The following is a 22,400-nucleotide window of genomic DNA, read 5'->3' on the forward strand; positions in this document are numbered from 1 at the left end:
TCTAATTTTACTCTCTTGCACAGAACTTGCTATTGCAGGGTAGTATTGGGGGAAGCAAGACAGTTAAAAATACTGTTATGACTATACTTCCTCTTAAGCAATATCTATTTGTTCTACATTGAATCTAAACTTTAATTCTAGCATCAAATGTTTTATGATTTTCACAAGTAGTTATGTATACTGAGTTTGTTCGGGTTATTTTGCAGAGAATGGATACATTTTCTACTGCCTCCTTGAAGATTGTTATTCTGGTTGGAGCTCAGTTTTGAGGTGCCAATCATGTTTCTGTGCCTCACTCAAGCCACCTTTCTTCTGGTGTAAACTATAGAGAAGGAATGTTTGCCAGCAAATGAATCATTGTTTAAAGATTTGTATAAGAATCCTTCATCCTCCTAAAGTTAGGCTAATTATTAATGTGTGGCTCTATTGGACTCAAAGGAATTTGTGTAAACAATAACTTATTTTATTTAAACTTAACCAAAGATTTGCTGATGGCCACCAATACAATGATTTCATCAAAAATTTCTCCCATTGAGAAACTAACCATCTGAAGGGTTGAAACTTTACCTAGTTTGTCATTGTTCCTTTACTAATACCATCCTTAAGAGTATTTTTGTATAAAATTATATAAAAATAAACAGTGCACATGAAAAATATCATATTTGATAGTCTCTAATTTATAACTACTGTTCCTCATACACAAGCTTAACAGTACTGAAAAGCTTAGGAACCGCTGCATGATGCAACATGTTAAGCACTTTGACTAAATTCCAAATGATCCTTCATCCAGTATACCCATAATGTTACTGTTTAAATATATGAGCAGTTGATCACATATTGAAAAAGTCTGCATGGTTCTGGTCCAATTCATTTTTAATGGTACAGTATCTCTAAACAGAGATCTTGGTGGATTGTAAATTAATCAATCACCTTCCATAGATGCAGTGGCACAAATGATGCATGTATCTCAATAAAGGTAAGTACTGATTGTTACAAATGTATACGAGTTCAGAATATTCCCTTTTGTATACCATTTAAAAGTACATTTTTGCCAGTAACTTTAAACCAATGTTGATAGGTCTCACCTGAACAGATGCTGATTTCAGAGTGACAATTCTGTCACTGAATCATAAAATTATACAGCAAAACAAGAGATCACACTGAAGAAAGCCTTTAGAATGATTTTAAAAAATCACAGCTCTAGCAGTCTTTGACAAATGGACTAAGGTTTCATTGTCAAGGTTAAATGACAGGCTAGGAAAAAATATAAGATCTGAGCATGAGTTCTCAGGCAAGTGAAGGATTAACATGATACATATGCAATAATGGTTTCTGTATGTGCAGTTCTTCTGCAGCAGCCCCATGCTTTGCAGTGCAGCATGCCTGGATGGAGGTTGACATTGCATTTGATCAATTCTGTATCTGGTTTTGCCTTTATTGCAGATGACAGCACTGTATCTGGCCCTCTGTGATCCAAACGTCTTAACTGTTGCCAGGCAATAATAGTACCAGAACATTTAATTGGTTGTGTATTGGCAAGTGTTTAGAATGTTTGTTACAGGCTTTCTTTCATACAAAAGAAATAATTAGCTGCCTTTGAAAGCCACTCAGGTTGTTGGACTTTCATGAGGATCCGTGCTTAGTGAACAGATGTAGTAACCGAGCTTGAAAATTAACCACCTTAAGAATTAGAATCTTGACATACACCAATGGGCCAATATATTACCCCAATCCCTCTTGTTATGAAGGAACACTGTAACACAGCATCATATGGAGGCTCCTGCTGCTCATAATTAAATGTGAAGCATACTACATCAATATTCTTTGAGAGAGACCAAAATTAGACAGGTACTTGGTGTAGGCTTGATGAAGCCGAAGTACAGGCAGGTTGTATGACTGTGGATACAGGGAATTTCTATCAAATTGCATAAAGCTAACACTTGCAATCATCTTAACTGGAAGTCTCATATCAGGATACGTCTAGCTTCATGTTTGGAGCAACTGGTGCAATGACTCACAGGAATCATTGACATCCCACAGGTGCTCTCTCTCACTAACACAGGAAAGGGAAGGAGTGGTACCTGTCTCTCACATTAGTGAGAGAGCCTGTGGGATGTTGAACTGTTGGGATGAACAGTTTTTGATGGACTATAGATCATGGTCTTTGGGGGTTTCATGTTTCTTGCATGGTGGGTGGTGGGAGTGCTGATGCTTTCTGCCACAATAAGTAGGGGAAAAGTTGATGCTGCTTTTGTGTGGGAGGGGACCAGGAGGCTTTGGGGCTCTTAAGTTTTTTTCTGTCATTCATTCTTTGGGTTTTTTCTCTGTTTTGAGGATGTTTTTTTTTTCAGGTTTTCAGGTTGTATATTTTATGCATTCTCCGATATTAAGTAGAACCATTGGACCATTCAAGGATCTAAGTACCAGCAGAAACATGTCATTAAGCAGGCTGAAAAGGGTCCACTAATGGTCTTAAAACATGTTCGGTGTACTTTTTCAGATTTTCTTTTAAATGAAAATGCTTATGTCCACTTTTTGAGATTAAAAAATTAAGAAAACAAGTCTGGCCTTATTGTGAATAAACTCTTCTCGGGCCTCCAGCTGAGTACAGATATTGATTATAATCAATGTTTTGATGACAAACTTTGCCATCTTCTTCAGGGATAATGACTGCACATGTCTAGTCTGGTGGCCCATCCCTCCTGATTGGTTAGTGCTCATCTTCTCCCTCCTGCCATCTGGGAAAAGGCACCGAAGCATTCGGGCTCTCATGACCGGACGATGTAACAGTTTCTTCCCCCAAGCTATCAGACTCCTCAATACCCAGAGCCTGGACTGTCACCTCACTGCCCTATTGTCCTGTTTATTTATTGTAATGCCTGCACTGTTTTGTGTACTTTATGCAGTCCTGGGTAGGTCTGTAGTCTAGTGTAGTTTTTTCCGTGTTTTTTTTTACGTAGTTCAGTCTAGTTTTTGTGCTGTGTCATGTAACACCATGGTCCTGAAAAACATCTCATTTTTACTATGCACTGTACCAGCAGTTATGGTCGAAATTACAATAAAAGTGACTTGACTTGACTTGACTAATTAGGTTTCTGCTCTGCCACCTTGCTTACAATCGAGTTGTTTTGTTGAATACACTAGATGTAGAAAAAAACCTTGTTGAGTTTTGTTTACCTTACTGTATAACTCAGAACATTGAAAACAATTTCATACAAATATCCTGAAGTACCTCTTCAAGAGCATTCTGAATCTGGCATTATAACTTGGTCACCTTACTTAATCAAGCATTTAATTTGAAAATGTCATTTATTTGGATATAGCCAGCAAAACCAAACCCACAAGGACAGCATGAAAGATGCACATAGTTCTCAGCCCAAAACGTCGACTGTACTCATTTCCATAGATGCTGCCTGTCCTGCGGAGTTGCTCCAGCATTTTGTGTGTGTTGCTTGGATTTCCAGCGTCTGCAGATTTTCCCTTGTTTGTGATAGGTGTTCAGTCAGTGATTACGTAATTTTGTTTTTCCCATCATCACTGAAGCCAATAATTCTGTTTTGGTGTGTCATAAATGAAAGCAGTTTATTGTGTGAGTCAATTTCATTCTAAAAGGAAGTTATAGCATTTTCACTCTCAAAATTAATCAGAATTACCGGTAATCAGAATCAGAAAGAGTATTAATCAGAATTTGGGTTTCTTGTGCCATTGCCAATAATATGAGCTGAGGAACAGGCAATTTCACTACTGCATTGGAGGATCAGGCATTAGAGTTTTTTAAAAATAACATCAATTTAATGCCACTGTGTGGCAGAAGTGAGCTCCATTCCATATTGCGGGACTCAGTGATGCTATTGTGCGGAGGAGAATGTGTACTGCAATGAACTGGTTTCATTGGAGTGCTGCTTCAGCTTTGATCTTAATTAGCAAATCTCACTGGCAAAGAGTTCATTTTGGAAGAAACTAGGGAGTAGAATAGAGGGAAGAGGTAGAAAACTGTTTAAACAGGAAATACCCCAGGCTTTTCTCAACACTTACCCGAGACCTTTTATTTCCAAATTTGAAACAGATGTTAAACTATGAAAAGTTGTTTTTGTTTCCATTTTCATTGTCATTGCTGGCATTGTCCCCTCTGTGCTAGTTGGTAGTGAGAGTGCATATAGACAGAAGTATTAGCATGTAACTCAACACTGATACCATAAGATCATAATTGTGTTAGGTTTAAACTGTGCTTACCATGTACATTTATGCTGTGTGTTACGTACATGCAACCCTGTAAAAGTATCAGCAACAACAGAGCACACCTGGAGTCTGGTTTTGCTGTTAACAAAACACTATTTTATTAGTAACTACGTCATATAGTAACTTCAACCAGGTAAATCAAGAGTTAACGGTGTTATGTATATATAGGTGTAAATACATAAATCCCCAAACTTTTTCTAGCGTAGGTGGTAAGTGATACAGTCTTACGATGGTGTGTAAGAAAAGTTCAGTTCAGATGCACGGAATTGAAGTGAGAGAGAGAGATTTGTAATCTAAACAAACAGGTGTCGTCAGGAATCCTCTGAATCCTCACACAAAATATCATCAACAGTAGCTTAATACAAAGGGGTCCATCTTCAAGGAAACCACCACCCTGGTAAGGGTCGACATACTGGTTAATTCCACAAGGTTACCCCAATCCACACAACGTGACAGCCACTTATCCAGTTCCACAACATACGAAATAACTCCAACAGTTATTTGCCACAGAGCTGCCTTTCTTCAGTGAACTACCACACTCAGACAAAGGGTAAACACACACGTGGTATTCACAAAGATTTTCCGCTCACCAGAGAACCCACTCCTATGGATTAACTACGTGACAATCACACTTTTGTACCTGAATGGAGACAAACTCACTCTCGTGGGCTACTTAGAGAGTCCAAACAGTGATCTCTTTGTCACTAGGTCTCTTCTGTTTCAAACCTTCCTCTCCTCTCTTCTCTTCTCTGCAAACTTCTTCTAGTTGCAGCAAACTTGTGAGAGTCATTTATCAATACTCTGGATCGATCTCAACTCACCTCTTTTGGGCTACTGAAAGTTTAAACCAGCGATCTACTCACTGGTGTCTTCCATTGACTGAATCCATCTTGACTCTAACTGTGTGTGTCTGTAACTGTCCTTGTAAAAAGTAAACAAGCTGCAGAGAAAACATAACTTTCAATTGTCCATCAAATAACTCCACCTCTCTCTCTCTCAGGAGCAGCTCAAACAGTGTCTAAAAGTCAGTCTCATTCTCCCAGCATTTTAAAGTGACAGTGCACAGAAAAAAATGAACCCTAGGGGTAATTAACATGTAAAATCTGCCTTTACTCTCGCTTCTTCAAGCTTACGAAGTACCTGCCTAATTTTGTTCTCTAGCAAACAAATTGATAATGCATGCTTTATATAGGAGCATGCATAGACGAATGACCATGCTGTATTAACAGAGCTCAGAACCTGCAAAGTTGAAATTTGTGTTATACTTATTTCCATTCACAAGTAGACCTTTGTTTTATGATTCAGAATTTATGAAACAATGAGTTAACAGGAGGAAGACTATGTGTCTATATATCTGGGTTTCATGAATAGCTTGCTGGAACTGAGGATCATATTTAACTTGTTAGCTGTGTCAAATAGAACAGTGAGCAATTCTCATACATTGCTCACAAGATATGTATCCTGGAAAAGATCAATGGACTACAATCTGGAAAGAGAATTTCTAACATCTATTAGCCCAAAGACAATGACTGCCACATGAAAACAATCTTTGCAGTCGAATAGATCATCAACATATGTGGTATAGTTAACCTGTGAAAAATCCTATTAATTTGTGTTTAAATGTTCTCCATCTTGTTCACAAATTTCTCAAGCCTGTTATAATGACCCGATATCATAGAAATACCTTAGGGATCAAATGGCATATTATGGATATTGCAGGACAACCATTTCTTAAAGTGGTATTTTAATCTCACTGCTGTCACTCTACACACAGGTAAACATACTTTCATGCCTCTGCCAGACCTACTAGGTTCTGGAACAAAACACCTAATGATCATTATTTCCTATTTGTAGAAAAATTCAACAAATCTACACAATCATGATGGTGAACAATAGAATGAAAGATTTATTAATATAATTTTCTAGAACTGTTAACAGTCAACAGAATTGAGGTATGTCCTTTACTATTGAACCTTACAAACACTGAACCGTGGATTTAGAGAATATAGCACTACAAAAAACACACAAGAACTGTGATGCATTGTGGCATATCACGAAATAGAGGAACACTGCACATGTGCATCTGTAATTTCTCATAAAGTAAGGCTGGCAGGTAGTAAAATGGCATAGGGTACTGAATATGGAAGGTCAATGACCCAGGAGCGACTGCAGAGAGAGAGAGAGAGAATATAACTCCTCAAGAACAAAAACCAGAACCTGTAAAACCATGACACGTAAAGCTTTCTACAAGGAGTTAAACAAAGGTTTGGTAATCATTAACTAATTTGCATAGTTTCTCTACACTTCAACACAATATGTTTTTAGAGCATTCCTTCTATATCGATGACATGACCACAGATGGTAAATTGCAATCAGCACTGTATAAAATAAAAATAATGTCAGTGAACTGTATAAAACATAATATTGTTCTGAACCCTGCTCAAGGTGACTCCATTTACCTTCACTCTCTGTGATGATTGTCCGAACCAAACCCACACAGAGGATAATGCCCCAAACAAAGACTGGAAACAGTGGAATGTAGTTCTTGACTCCCTCTTTGTATCCAGATGTTCCCCAGCTGGTGTTGGTAATGGTAAGAAGAGAAAAGCATTTGATTGGCAGTAATCCACTCATATAAAAAAATGGAAGCAGAGATAAGTAGATCATCACTGGACTTCCCTTTATATAAGAGGCAATGATTGCTCTAATGAGTGCAAACCCATGGAAGCAAAGGAACATCCATAGAATGTTCCAAAGGCACCCATAGTAAAATAACTTAATGGTGGTCAGAGAAATGTAGAACGGCAACAGAGCCATAATCATTGCCTCATATGTCATCCACAGACGGTGCTTATACCAGAAAAGAGAACTGAAGAACCAGTTAATGATAGATGACTTGGTTGAACGTATTTGTTGATTGAGCCAATGTAGATATGGAACTGGAGTTTCTGTATAGCACCAAGCCTTGGGTGTATATCTGATTGAGTGAAACAAAAATACAGTTTCATTACTGAGTCCTGGTTTTCCAGAATTAACTTGGATTTTACCCTAATAAAATTTAGCACACACCTTCAGTACAATGGCCCAGAAGACTGACATGCTTTGCATTGTAATCTAACTTGTACCAATCTCTGCAAGTATCTTGCTATACAAAGGTGAAAAAAAGGTTATGGCTAAAGCACAAGAAAAGACAAGTTGAACCAATTTAAAGTTGGATCACTGTGAAGAAAACTGTTTCAGTGCTTGATATGTTTGTGAGCCTATAAAGCAAGGCTCTTCAATAATCTCACTGAAATGGACTTAAGTAAGGATGCACTCGAGTCTGTGACTACGTGGAAAAAAATCAACTTTGTAACTTGATGCTTCCTGCTCAAATTACTGTTGAGTGATGCCAACTTGAAACAGTGCCAATTGCAAATCAAAAAATCTGCAGATGCTCGAAATTTAGACAGAAGATGGAGCAAATCAAGCTGTATCTGTGGAAAGAGAAACAGAATAAATGCTTCACCTGAAAAAAAATCTTCAGACTGAGATGTTAACTCATTCTCTTTCTATAGATGCCCTCTGACCTGCTGAGTATTTCCAGAATTTTTTGTTTTGATTTCAGGAAGTCAATTCAATTCAGGAGTGGGCTTGGCTCTGACACTCTTCATGTTTAAATGGTCTGCTAGTATTTACAAGGAAAGTTTGATCAGATGTCTGATGCCAGTAGATCTAAATCTCAACAAGGAGCAGTGATTTACAGGGAGAAAAAAATTTGGAGAAAAGAATCACTTAAGAAAATTTATGCTCTTTTTTTTAACAATACTGTATGTCTAACCTAAGTAGGCATAAAATGCTCATATCTAACACTGACTACAATACAAGTCATGATATTGCATAACTGAGAAAAAGCTGGATTTGTTTCTTACTTGGTGGAATAGCCCAGACTGAGCACCCTATTAGTTAGGTGACGATCATCGCCAAATGTGCACCGGACTCCAAGGAATCTCTGGTTGTACCAGGGCTCAAGTAATTGTTGGACCAAATTATTCCTGTACATCCCTGAAACAAATGTTCATTGTTATAAACAAATACAGATCAGTTGAGCTCAAGTTTCTTTGCTGACTCTCCTTTACTGATATATTGATATTACTATCAGCAGTTCCACATATTAAGTCAAGTTTATTGTCATTTAACATGTATACAACATATATAACCATATAATGTATATAGAAATGAGGCAATATTTCTCCAAACCAGGGAGCAAAACACAGGAGTACACACAACACACGATAACTTATGAAGGCAAGGAAAAAATCTACAGATGAATCATGCATAAGTAATAAACTAAAAAGCATAAATTAAATATCGTAAGGTACGGAACAGATTAACTTCAAATGCGATGCGGCAGGGAGTTCGAATGCCTAGTGGCCTGAGGGAAGAAACTGTTTCCTATCCTGACCATTCTTGTTTTTATGCATCAGGCTCTCCTGCCTGATGGTAGAAAGTCAGAGGATGTTGGATGGATGGCTGGGATGGGATCCTTAATAATACTAAGGGCCCTGCACAGACAGTGCTCCTGATAAATGTCCCCAATGGATGGTAGGTAGACACCTATGATCCTCTCAGCCATTCTCATAGTCCTTTGTAGGGGCTTCTGATCCGATGCTCGACTGCTCCCATACCAGATGGAGATTCAGCTTGTCAGGATGCTTTCAATGGTGCTCCTGTAAAATGCAGTTAAGAGGAGGGGGTGAGGGAATTTCGCTTGCCTCAATATCCTTAGGAAGTGGAGAGGCTGCTATGCCTTCTTGTTCAGGGAGGTGACATTGAGGGACCAAGTGAGGTCATCCATGATGTGAACTCACAAGAACTTGGTGCATTTTAATATCTTAATATATTTAATATCTTGTTATTTATAAGCCTCAATGCTATTTTCACTGTGCAATATTCTCATTGAAATTAAGAACCATCAATCTTTTATTTTAGCTGATACCTTAGTACTGGACTATCTTTTTGACTGGCTTTTGAAATCAAAATATGGTATCTTATTATTTGAATCTTATTCAGGCTTAGTATAATCTGCATAATAGTCTGTGCTGATGGTAATTTTTCTAAGGAGAGGGCATTACCTTGAGCAATTGTGTGGAAATTGCATTTATACCTGAAGTGTATATTTTAATATCTCTCTAAGATTGTGACATTCTCGAAGAGATCCTGTTTTATTTTTACCTACGTTCCTTACCTAAAGGTCCACTGATGCAAGAGACACAGTTAAAATAAGATTGGCAGGCTCGTCCCAAATTGAACACGGTCCAGTAATGCAGGCTTCTAATGAAGCTTACGAATGAGTCAGTGGCATTTAAAATTCGCACTTCACCTCCGACTGCTCCATAACTTTCATTTGAATCTAATACTTTAACCAGTTCTGCAGTTGCTTGCGAGTCAAGGCTTGTGTCAGAATCACAGACCTAAAAGTTACATAACCCTTTAATAAAGATATCCAGTTCATTTGAATACACACAATCTATTGACAAGGATATATGTGAGCATATTCAAATTTAATCAGCTGACAGGGGAAAGCATTGTACATTTTAGATAACCAGTATTCATGTTTTTGTAACAATTGAAATGAATTGACAATAAGCATTGTTATCAAGGAAAGTTGCAGTAGATCAAGAAAATTCCCCTAACTTTATCTGGGTAATAGTCAACTTGTCTACAAAGGTATATTAAGAGGCAGAATAATAGGTCAAATAGGTATACCCATTGTATCAGAATACCCAATATCATTAAAGTCATACACAGGTCATAATTGTAAGCATGTTATCAATTCACCATACAAACAAAAGTACATTCAAAATATAAAGAGTACTGGAAGAGGGACAGGTGCTGCATGTTGTTTTAATAATTATTTGGCACCCTTTTCAATAGTTCTGACTGTGCAAGCCCAATGGGGAAAGAAAAGGCCAGAAAGTGAAGAATCAAGCTATGGCGGTGGCTACCTCACAGCTGTGAACGAAACTCTGTATCTAATGTGCAATGTTCCAGTTTTATAGGTACAGAGGGCAAAAGTAGCTGGATTGTCTTGATGAAAACTATACTAAGATTTCTCTGTAATAAATGTGAAGCTTCAACAAAAAGAGAACACTAAGCATCCGGCTGATAGCTGAGAGATGACCAAGATATAGGCAAATTCTGTGGTGGAGGCAGAAGATTGTGGAAATAAAAGCACATCTTGACAGACATAAAGCAAGACAACTACATGATATCATCAAAACATTATTTCAATTCATCATACCAAATTGCAAATGTATCTCTTTCCAGTGTACCTGCCTAAAAAAATCTAGTAATTCCAGTTTTAAATTTTTCAACTAACCACCACCCCACCCCCCAGTTATTAGAGAAGAGACTTCTAGATTTTCCCAAACCATTTTAAACCCTGTTGTTAAATAGATCTATTTTTAAGGTGCTAATTCTTGCTTTTACCACTTGTCCTCAGAATTCTACTCTTCTAGCTTAAATCCCTTTCTAGGAAATTTGGGCTGTACTGCAAGGTCAGTACAATTAATTCTACTGCTATCTACTCTGCAAAATAATAAATAGATTCTGATTATTGGATGAGGTACCAGTGAATTTTTTTGTAGAAAGGCATCTGTATAATGAATCAGAGACAGCATTTCTTTGATACGGGAGATAGATTTATATCAATGTAAAGGCTAACATTTGAGAAAAAAGTAATGACATTAGTCATACCTGAATGTAATCCACTGTGTCAGCAATAGCTTTGAAGGCTGTGTACAGTACTTCTCTCTTTCCTCCCCTTTTTTGCATGATGCAAACACAACGTTTAGTGCGGATTAGTGATTCGACCTCCAATCTCTCTGGATTTCCAACACTTGCCTCCCCATAAAACAGATTAACAGGATCGCTTTGTGATGTTTGGCTGTTATCTTCTTCTTTATTCCATATACTTCTATCAAAATTTCTAGAATGATAGTTGCCCTGCCATACATATGTCCCAATATCTTCCATGTAGAAAATCTCTTTGAATATGTCCATCATGTATTGATCTTCTATTGAGTTCCCATCAATGACCATTATAATTTTCAAATTCTGGATTGGGTACGCTATTTTCTTCACACATTTAAGGCACTGTTGCAGGTAGAAAGGATCTTCTTGATAAGCAGATATGGTTATGGCCACTGACTTAGCACTGCAGCACTGAGGAATGTCATTTTTCATCTTGTTACACTCAAACAGGGCAAACATTGTTTGAAAGAAGAAGTGGCTGATGATCAGGGATCCGTAAATACCAAGCAATGTTGTTTTTCGTCCATGAAGGAGCTGAAATCCAGCTATATAACCCCAAACTAGACCAAGAAATAACAGCAAGGCAAGCAGTATGGTGCAGGTCTTATTAGCTATTGAAACCAAAGTGTCCTTGGTAACCATGGCTACGTACGGTCAAAGTTGATCAATTCCTACTTAGAGTGAAAGAAACAAAACCTGAAAAATTCAGTTACCATACGAAATGGTTATAGCTATTTGGAGACTACTTGACCTATCAAGTCCCTGCTGACTCTACTTAGGATAAATCAAATTAGACTCACCCTCCCAATGTATTTCCTTTCAGATATTTATCCAGTTTCCTTTCCAATACTTTACTGACTCTATTATCACTATTTATTTTTAATATATTTTATTTATTTATTTGAGATTCAGCGTGGAACAGGCCCATCTGTCCCTTTGAGCCACATCGCCCAGCCATCCCCAAATTTAATCCTGGCCTAATCACGGGACAATTTACAATGACCAATTAACATGCCAACTGGTACGTCTTTGGAATGTGGGAGGAAACCGGAACAACCAGAGGAAATGCATGTGGTCACGGGGAGAACGTACAAACTCCTTACAGATAGCAACAGGAAATGAACCCAGGTCGCCTGTACTGTTAAGCGTTGTGCTAACCCTACACTACTGGCCACCCCACCCCCAGTAATCGATTCTGGATCATAACCACTCAGTGCATAATACACTCAGTGGCCACTTTATTAGGTACAGGAGTAGAACCCGTTGTGGTCTTCTGCTGCTGTAGCTCATTCACTTCAAGGCTCGATGTATTGTGCATTCAGAGTTGCTCTTCTGTATACCACTGTTGTAACACATGGTTGGAGTTACTGTCACTTTCCTGTCATTTGAAATCTCTTAAATCTCCAGACCTTCTCTAAAGTCTGTAGACTTTTCTAAAGTTTGAAACCAAGAATTCAATATAATATTCCAGTTAAGGGAGAATCAGTGTCTTACAAAGATCTGTCATGACTCATGGTCTTGTACTAAATGACTCAATTTATTAGTCCAGAAGTCTATATGCTTTTTTTAAAACCATATTATTAATCTACCCTGCCATTTTCAATGAACTTCACACAAATAAATCTGAAGCTCTGTTCTTTTACTCCTTAGGGAATTCTGTCCTTCAGTTTATATTTCCTCTTCCTGTTCTTCCTATCAAAAATGTATCATTTCACATTTCTTGACGTTGAATTTCATCTACCACCTATCAGCCCATTCCACCTGACTGTCTACACCTCTATGAAGTCTCATATTGCCACAATAAGCCTTTCATCAGGCCCTTTCTCTGCCACCAGCAAAACTGAGTGCAATTTGCAAATGTCAATTAATCCACCAGCTCATACAAATTTGAGACCATACAAGCGAACTGTAAGACCTTGAAGAAAATCATATAGTTTGAGGCAGAAGGTGACAATTCCAGATAGCACCTAAGGTTAGGATCAAACCTAGGTAACCGAAACTATTTAGCATAAGTAGTGCTGTATTCCCCCCCCCCCCACCTTCCAGTTTTTTTGCCTGTTCACAGTTCACATGCACATAGAATATTTTTCAGTTCTCTTTTATGACTGATGCCAGTATTTTCTCATTCTCTTATTACCCACATCCTTTTAGTGTCCTGTTAGCTTTATTGGGTGTTGGGGTGGTGATATGTCTCTACCAAAAGAGGTATAAGGCAGTCCTTCCCTCCACCAGCCTGCAGGTCACCGTTGGGCAAGGTGTAGCATCTGCTTAACATGCTCCCCCACCCCCTCCCAACAATCAGGGTCACATGAAGCCATGGGAGCAGGTGGTGGATGGTCATATAAGCAGTTGGTGCATATCACAAGTCCTGGTTATGTGACCACTGATGCCAGGCAAACAATCTCTGAAGAGTACTGATAATGGCTGGGGTCACCCGTCTTGTAAAGACACTGCCCAGAAGGCAGCAATGGCGAACCACTTCTGCAGAAAATTTTGCCAAGAACAATCATGGTCATGGAAAGATCATGATCGCCCACGTCATAACGACACGGCACATAATAATAATAATAATAATGATGATGTTAACTTTATGTCATCAACCTGATTCTCACCATCAGTACATTCATTCTAATATTCTCCACTATAAGACCATAAGACAGAGCAGCAGAATTAGGTCATCAAGTCTGTACTGCCATACAATCATAGCTAATTTATTATCCCTCTCAACCCCTTCCTCCTGCCGTCTCCCTTAACCTTTGACATACTGACTAATCAAGAAACTATCAACCTCTGTTTTAAGTATACCCAATGACTTGGCCTCCACAACCATCTGTGGCAATGAATTCCACAGATTCACCACCTTCTAGCTAAAGTAATTCCTCCCTTGCCTTCCACATTTTTTCTATGTGATAGCAAATAACAGCCATTTATGCAACATCCATGTGTATTATGACCACTCACTTCACCAGCAAGTTTTATGTCATCTATCAGTTTGGAAGTTGTGTCCTGTACCTCCAAATCCAAGTTATTACCATACATTAAGTAAAGAAATATTTCAAGCAGTGCTGACTTGGGTGCCTCATTGCACATTTAAATCTATAAAAGGACTATCTTTCACCATTAACCTTAGGCTCCTGTTACATGGCAATTGTTTCTCAGCCTATTCCACGAACTAGGTCACACTTTATCAAACACCTTTTCAAAGTCCATAAGTGCCTAATCAACACTCTTTGCTACACCAAAAAACTCATGATTTGCCTTTATTTTGTTCCCAAATTAATCAATATTTATTATTCTGATAGATAATCCTCTTTTTGATTATTCTTTCAAGAACTTCCTCAGCTACTGTGATAAAACTATTATTCCTGTTTTTATCCCTTTTTGATCAAGGGTGTTATATAAAAATAGTAGCTCTCCAGTCCTTATGCATCACCTATAAATCTACAGAAGCCAGTCTTTTCCCTTACTTCTCTCAGCAACTTACTATGCAGTCTGTCTTAAAATGCATCCATTTTACATGCAGCTAGCCTTCCCAATCAGAATCTCATCTGCATCTTCCTTTGCTGAAACTTCTTGTTTCTTCATAAAAATTGATGCAAAGTATACTTTTATTACCTCAGATTTCATGAGTGGATTCCTTTTTTGACCTCTCATCCACATCATCTCTCCCATTTCAACTCTTTTTATGTTCTTTTGCCTACAAAATGTTTTTGAATTTTCTTATGTCTGATGCTGCTCTTTTCCCATAATTCCCCTCTGCTGCCACACCCTTTTTTTAACGTTCCCCTTTGAACTTTCTGTAATCAGCTTGATTCCTACTATTATTATAATAATTACGAGGGGTGATTGATAAGTTCATGGCCTAAGATAGAAGGAGTCAATTTTAGAAAACCTAGCACATTGATATTTCCTACATTTACACACTTAGTCCAGCGGTCATGGAACATATGGATCCCTTTTTTGTAGAAGTCGGCGTCTTGAACCTCCAGAAGTGGTCCACAGCATGGGGTGATTGATAAGCTTGTGGCCTAAAGTAGAAGGAGATGAGTTATTAACTTCAAACTTTCTGCATTATCACTCAAAGAGTTGAACTGCACATGCATGCAACGAGAGCTGTATAACTCATCTCCTTCTACCTTGGGCCACGAACTTATCTATCACCACTGCTGTGGACCACCTGGAGGTCCAAGATGCTCTTGTTACATGCACATGCAGTTCAACTCTTTGAGTGATAATGCAGGAAGTTTGAAGTTAATAACTCATCTCCTTCTACCTTAGGTCACGAACTTATCAATCCCCCCCCTCTGTGGACCACTTCTACAAAGAAGGGATCTGTATGCTCCACCACCACTGGACTAAGTGTGTACATGTAGGAGGGGACTATGTTGCAAAGTAAATGTGCTAGGTTTTCTAAAATTGACTCCTTCTACCTTAGGCTACGAGCTTATCAATCACCCCTCGTATTCGAATGGCTTCCATTTCTACATGCCCTCCATTATCTTCTATGTAACAGTAAAGTTCACCTGAACATAGAAAAATGTTTTGAAAAAGTTAGTTTAAATACTGAAATATTAAGTTTTCTGACCAAAACATGTTCTATGATGTAATACAATTAGAGACAAGAGGGATGCAGTTAGGGGAATCTAGTCAGTGGAGTTTAGGTAGCTGAAGGCAAAGGTGCTCTCAGAGAGGAGAAGACAGAGACAGTACAAGGGGCTAAGGGATTCAGATTCTGGAGAGCAGGGACTGTTATTATATTCAATAAATGGAAAGGAACAAAGTCATGGAGGATTTAACCACAGAGACAAACATCTTAAGTTGTTGCCATGGCACATCAAGAATCCACAAATAGAATCATGATAGGTATGAGAGAGATGTGCCTTATAGGCAGCAGGAAATGCTGGATAATGGAGGCTAGAGAATATTGTTAGCCAGAAGAGCATTAGAAGGTAAACAATGACATGGATGTAGGAGTCCTGATGAAGGGTCTCAGCCCGAAATGTTGACTATTTACTCTTTTCCAAAGATGCTGCCTGACCTGCTGAGTTCCTCCAGCATTTTGTGTGTGTTGCTTGGATTTCTAGTACCTGCAGATTTTCTCTTGCTTAATGATATTTGTTGATCAGTTGATGAGCGTGAGAATAGATAGACGTAAATAATGAATTGGAGAGTGTAAGTGCATTTGTAGTGGAGAGGATTCAGATAAATTTAATTTTTACATATATCATCCTCTAAATTCACATTCAAATTTTCAAGCTGCTGTGATGTGTGTTCTGCAAGACTAATTGACCACATATCCTCTCCAAATCCTGAAATGGAATTACTCATAGATGTCTTTTTAATAGCAGATGTGCCGAATTTATCAAGTTGTTTGAGTCATTGGAAATAAGTTAAGTACTGCATATAGGAATTGACACTCACAAAATGTCTAGCAATGTTGATCGTGTATTGGGAAATGCAGTTAGATACAAGTGTCTCCCCCAGCTTTACAAAGGTAGAGCGTTCCTATGAAACCTTTCTTAAATCAAAATGGCGTAAAGCGAAGAACCATTAATTTGTATGGGATAAATTTTCATAAAAAGCGAAAATCCTCTTTGTAATGCAAAAGCAGGTTACTAATGTAGGTCTTTTGTAAAAGGAAAGTGGTGTAAAACGAACATTCGTAAAGTGAGGGACACCTGTAGTAAGTTTTATCAGATTAGTATAATTAATTACTATTGAATCATTTTTAACTTATTTTACTTTCCTTATGTCAATCTTAATATAAACAAAATATTTATTTCCTAATTTTTATGTTTAGACATAAATATTAAATAGATTTGCTAATTTTAAGCCAACAATTTGCAAAACTAATATTCCTGCACTTTAAACGACCATAGAAGAGATAATTGATAGATAAGTGTAAATGATAGATGAGATGGATTCCACATTATTAAAGCAGAAATTGATTAGTAGTTCAGAATTATTCCCGCAATTTTTGGACTAAAAGTAGATACTTCGGGGCAGAAAGCTTGAGCCATTGAATTCATGGATATTACCTTGTTTTTTGTTCCAACCGCAGTAACGGTTGGAAGTGTGCGCGCGCACGCCGTAATCTCGTTCCCGCCGAATCACGGGTTCGGGACTACGCGGGGCAGTAAGGAGACAGCATCCCATCATATACCATTGTCAGCATTAAATTACGGTATTAGCACGTTAGATTACTTAAAGGGAAAACCAGCTAATTTCATTAATTCAAATAATCATATTCCATATCGTCAACCATATTAAGTGTCACAGTTTAACCCCTTCTCTCCATAATAGCCATAAAAATATACTTTTCCGTTTGAGATATGCATTTTAGTTGATTTCTTCCTGTTTGATAGGGCCATTTGACATAGATAGCTATTCAGCCCATTGAGCTTGATGCTATCCCTTCAGAGCAAGTCCAAATATCCCGCAATTTATTACGTCACACGTGCCCACTAACACCCTCTGATTTTCCTACCATTCATCCACACCCGAGATATTTTACAGTAAGCAATTAACCAACCAGCAAATCATTGAAACGTGGGGCGAAATCTGCAGAATGTGCAAATTCCAGAGACACCACTAGAGGTCGGAAATGAACCCAAATCACTTGTGTGTGTGTGTGTGTGTGTGTGTGTGTGTCCTAGTTTAATACCACTTTCCATTTATTCACTGTGCCTTTTGAAGGGTTATTGACTCAAAAGGTTAATGTTGGTTTCTGTCTCCCCACAAATTCTGCCTCATCTGAGGTGCCCTCGGCACATTGTTTATTTTATCCCAAATACATAGCAACCAATGAGCCACTTCCAAAAAGTAGTCCTTATTTTAATTCAAAGCACCAACCCAAAGCAGGTATAAAATATTCCAGTGCACTATTCAAGAAGATAAATCATTCTCTGTCTCTACAGAGCAAATGGTTCTCACTTCACTATTATCACTGGTCATTTAAATTAGAGACTTAGATACAGCAGACAATCCACATTAGCTGATAGTACAGGGGCTGCGGTTAAAGATTTAAAATTTTGGATGAGATACTGAGGAAAATGAATATTTTTAAACATTCTACTAATTGAGGGTTAATGGCCTGGAAATCTTATGAAAATAATGGAATGGTTTTGGAATTGATAAACCATATGTCTTCCCCCTTCCTTTCCAATCCTGAAGAAGGGTCTCAGCCCAAATCGTTGACTGTTTATACATTTCCATAGATGCTGCCCGACTTGCTGCATTCCTCCATCATTTTGTGTGTGTTGCTGCCAAATGTGATTGACTTTTTCTTCTTGTTATTTGATGGAACTTCATTTACACAAATTGGCACCTTCTTCCTGCTAAAATGCTTGTTAATGGCAAGGAGCAACCAATGCCCATTAACAATAAATGTGGAAAAAAAACTGCTGGAGGAACTCAGCAGGTTAGGAAACATCCACAGAAGAAAATACAGTTGACATGTCTGGTTGAGACCCTCAATTTGGGCTTAGGGTTGACCAAAAGCATTGACCATTTCCCTCTGTAGATGCTGACTGATCCACTGAGTTTATGCAGCAGCTTGTTTTTTTGCTTCAGATTCCAGCATCTGCAGTGTCTTGTGTCTTAACATTAAATATACAAAATCTATTATCAGAGGGCTTAATATATTGAGATGAATTGTCAAAAAGAGCTTAAACAATTTGATGTTATGCACATTATAGTTTACCATCTCAAATTAATATCACGAATCATCATGAAAGTGGGCGACGAAACAATTAAACAAACATGAAATTTCAATTACTTAGAGCACGATCATATCTGACGGGAGGGCTGATGTTGAAATTCGGAGGACTGGAATTGCTAAATGCATGTTCAAGCATTTGAGCAAGATACTAAAGGATAACAATTTCTATACGTATGAAACTCAATGTTGCAGCGCTATGTTCATTTCGCACTAATATATGGAAGTGAATGTTGGACAAAGTAAATTGAGTGAAGACTCAAAACTGCAAAAATTTGGTTTTTGAGAATAATGAAAATATCATGGAAGGACAGAGTAAGAAATGAGTAAGTGTTGCGAAAAGCCAGAATAAGGACAGAGTTGATATCAGTCAGAAGATGGCAGCTGGAATTTCTGGGACATGTACTGGGAAAGAGAAGCTTGAACATCTTGCAGTGATAAGAAAAATTGATGGAAGTAAAAGTCGCAGTTGGCATCACATGGCATTCATGAGTTACATCAAAGGATGGACAGGCAAAAGTTTTGAAAAGTTTATTGGACCTCCTCAGATTAAAGACATATGGAAGACCATTATTGCCCATGTCATACGACACAGCATATAATGATAATGTTGATGAGTACTCATTCCATTGTTGCTGAGTTTATGACCTTCAGGTATGCACAACTTTTCAAGGATACATTTCCTGGAAATCCTACTAGTTTTCCAAGTGATGATTACATGACATTTTCAGACACTCAGCACAAGGCTTTAAATGAAATCCCAACAATACATACCATTTACTCCTTTCCCCATCATTAACCTTCAAAAGGTGCTCTTTCACAATAATTAGACATCAAATTTGACCCAAAAAATACACTCCAAACAATTAGATGGTATTTAACACTAATAAAACATTTATTTGGCAACATAATTTACAGTAGGAAGCAGTAAATAATTGGAGGCAGTTATTTGTAATGAAAAATTGCACATTCTTGAGAAACATTTTGAATACATAAAAATGGAACAATAATTTAAATACATAAAGCATTTGTTTGAAATACAAGAAACTTGACATGTGAATTGAGGTCTGCCTTGCAGATTTGCAAACAAAATTAACACTCAATAACATGCCAAGAACTAGCTCCCCTTCCCTACACCACCCTTCAGCCATATAATCACAAAAGCGCCAGGCTTTTAATAGTGTGTGTGCGTATATTATATTATATATACACACACACTAAAGTCTCACTTACTTATGGTCCACATATGTATATTGTCTACAAATATGAGGAAAATAGAGAACACCAAGACACTCAGGATCAATTCACTATCAAGACAATTTAAATACAGAACTAACATGAAAGTGTATTGTGTAGGCTTATGTCAGAGGAAATGCAATATGGTGCTCAAACTGTTATTAACTAAATCCACTTGTGTAGGAAGTGCTGTTTATCGTTAAAGTTTCACCGTTATCTTCAAGCCAATTTCAAATTGTTTGCGTAGCACTTAGTTCTTCCAACTTCTCGTTCTGTGCCTGATGATGTGAATTAGCCATGAATTCTGTACTAGAGCAATTAGCACATGTGCCATTCAGAGAAAAAGTTCTTGACTGGAGAACCTGTTTTCAAAACGGGGCCCACCATTTTTGAAGATAGTAGAGCAACTATTGAATTTTAACGTAAGATACAAGCTTTAAAAAGAAACAAACAAAACTTTCTTGGTCTCTTCATCATCAACCAATTAAAAAAAAGGCATGTGACTGAGCTCTCCCTAGAGTGTTACAGTTATATTTCAAAAGAATTGATAGAACGTGCTTTCTTCACCCCCCCACCCCCCCACAAGGAACAGATGGATTTGGATGTGAAATAATTGCAGTCCACATGCAACGACCACACTGGACTAAGGGTCATTGCTCCTATGAAAGGTAGGCAGATAAGTGTGATATACATGGTAAAGGGTCAACTCTTGCCACATGTCTGAGAAGTAGCAAGCATTTGAATTTATTTTGAATTCTGAGTTCAGATAAATCTGTGTAATGAGGAAATGGAGCTCACCTAGCACAGGACCATTGCAAAGATAATGGTGTCTGAATCAAGCCTACCGAGTCCTTACCAGCTTTATCTCAGAACAATCTAGTTGGTTCTAAATCCCCTGCCTCCTTCCTCAGACAAATTCTTCCCTGCTAGCAGTTTTTAAAATATCCCCCTTTAGGGTGTCATGGTTCCTGATCTAATAGCCATGGTTTGCTGAATTATACTCAAAACTTTTGCAGCTGAGATTTTTATTACTTCATCGAATGATTAAACAAAAAATTCAAAATAAGAATGGGTACCCAGACTGCAGAAAAGAACAGAACCGGTGACCACCTTCAACGCTTGCAAGAGTACATTGAGGAAAGGTTTTATAGCCAAGGGTGAGGAAACAGAATTAAATGTACAATCAGATAGTAAACCATAAAGTAAATGGGGTATAACAGATTCTGCTAACTTATCCTAATAAGATTTATAATGATGATACTATCCTTGAGAGTTAAAAGTATAAGCATATCAGCCACAATTTAAATTATGAAATGAGAAGGCTAATTATATTTGCATGATGAAATTTCTTTAATGAGAAAGCTAAGCTCAAATTGCAGAACACCATTAAGGGTTAAAAAGGTGAGAAAAGTTCATCTCACAAAGCTGTGGTTAGATGACCCTAAGCCTGCTTTCAAAGACCTGAGAGCTTATGAAGGAAGGAGAGACCAAGGAAATTACTGAGCTCCAATACTCTCAATTGGCACAACTTCAAAAAAAATTGAACGGCACAAAAGACAATTGGCATTTCTCACACTGCAAGAAAATCTGGAGGCTATAGTTAGTATCAGGAAATAAATGCCTGATCCCCAAGCGATTTAACCGTAGCGTAACCCTGCTTCAATTTGTATTTTGTTGTAGAGGTCAGCATGTGTCAGATACAACACCAACAGTGACCCAAAACATTTGCTGCATTCAAGATATTAATCCTTAAAGGGTTGATCAAACTGTATTGACTCCTAACACCTGCCCATATTTTGAATTTTACTGAATATGCAGACACAAGGGGGATACTGCCATGATTTCTCTCTCCTTTATAAATTTTAGTTGCCCTTACAGGGTCATAAAGTAGGGATTTCATCATTACTACAAGGTTCAGGGTTTAATCTTGGTAAGTCCATTACTTCAGTGAACCCAATGTTCATACATACTTTCTTGCAACCAAACCCAAACATTCATCATCTTTCTGCAATAAATACTGTCTTGTGTTTAACTTAAATGCCCAGAAGGCTGAATGATGCTAAACACTTTCCTGTGTGATTGACACCTAGTTATCATCCAGCAGTATGAAAACCAAAATCTTCAATTATTTCATTGGTAAGATTCTTTTCTTTCTTACCAGTATGGTAAAATCTGAAAAATTAGGAACTGATCCCAGAAAGAGATCTCCTCACAGATCACTGCACATGAAACAGACTGCAAGGTGTCAGAAATCACAAAAGCTGAATCAATATTTACCAAGGAAGACTAATAATTAAAATGATATTAACCCCACTGTCTGATTTATTTCAGCGGTTTGTTAGGAATGGAAACAGTGGAAAAGATGGAGCCTGTAAATACCCAAACTGGGAATAATAGACCAAATTATCATGGA

General features: G+C 37.8%; 1 protein-coding gene across 1 annotated transcript; it reads right to left on the reverse strand.

Moving 5' to 3' along the window:
- Positions 1-6,458: 6,458 nt before the first annotated feature.
- LOC140716687 (hyaluronan synthase 1-like) lies at positions 6,459-17,116 on the reverse strand. Its single transcript, XM_073029510.1, has 5 exons — positions 17,073-17,116; positions 10,978-11,705; positions 9,467-9,692; positions 8,151-8,283; positions 6,459-7,216 (listed from the first exon to the last, which is right to left on the reverse strand). Exons 2-5 carry the CDS (start codon positions 11,674-11,676, stop codon positions 6,538-6,540), a joined length of 1,737 nt encoding a protein of 578 aa, XP_072885611.1. The 5' UTR covers positions 11,677-11,705; positions 17,073-17,116; the 3' UTR covers positions 6,459-6,537.
- Positions 17,117-22,400: the final 5,284 nt, after the last annotated feature.

Source organism: Hemitrygon akajei, chromosome 26 (genome assembly GCF_048418815.1).
Source record: "Hemitrygon akajei chromosome 26, sHemAka1.3, whole genome shotgun sequence".
Lineage (NCBI taxonomy): Eukaryota > Metazoa > Chordata > Chondrichthyes > Myliobatiformes > Dasyatidae > Hemitrygon > Hemitrygon akajei.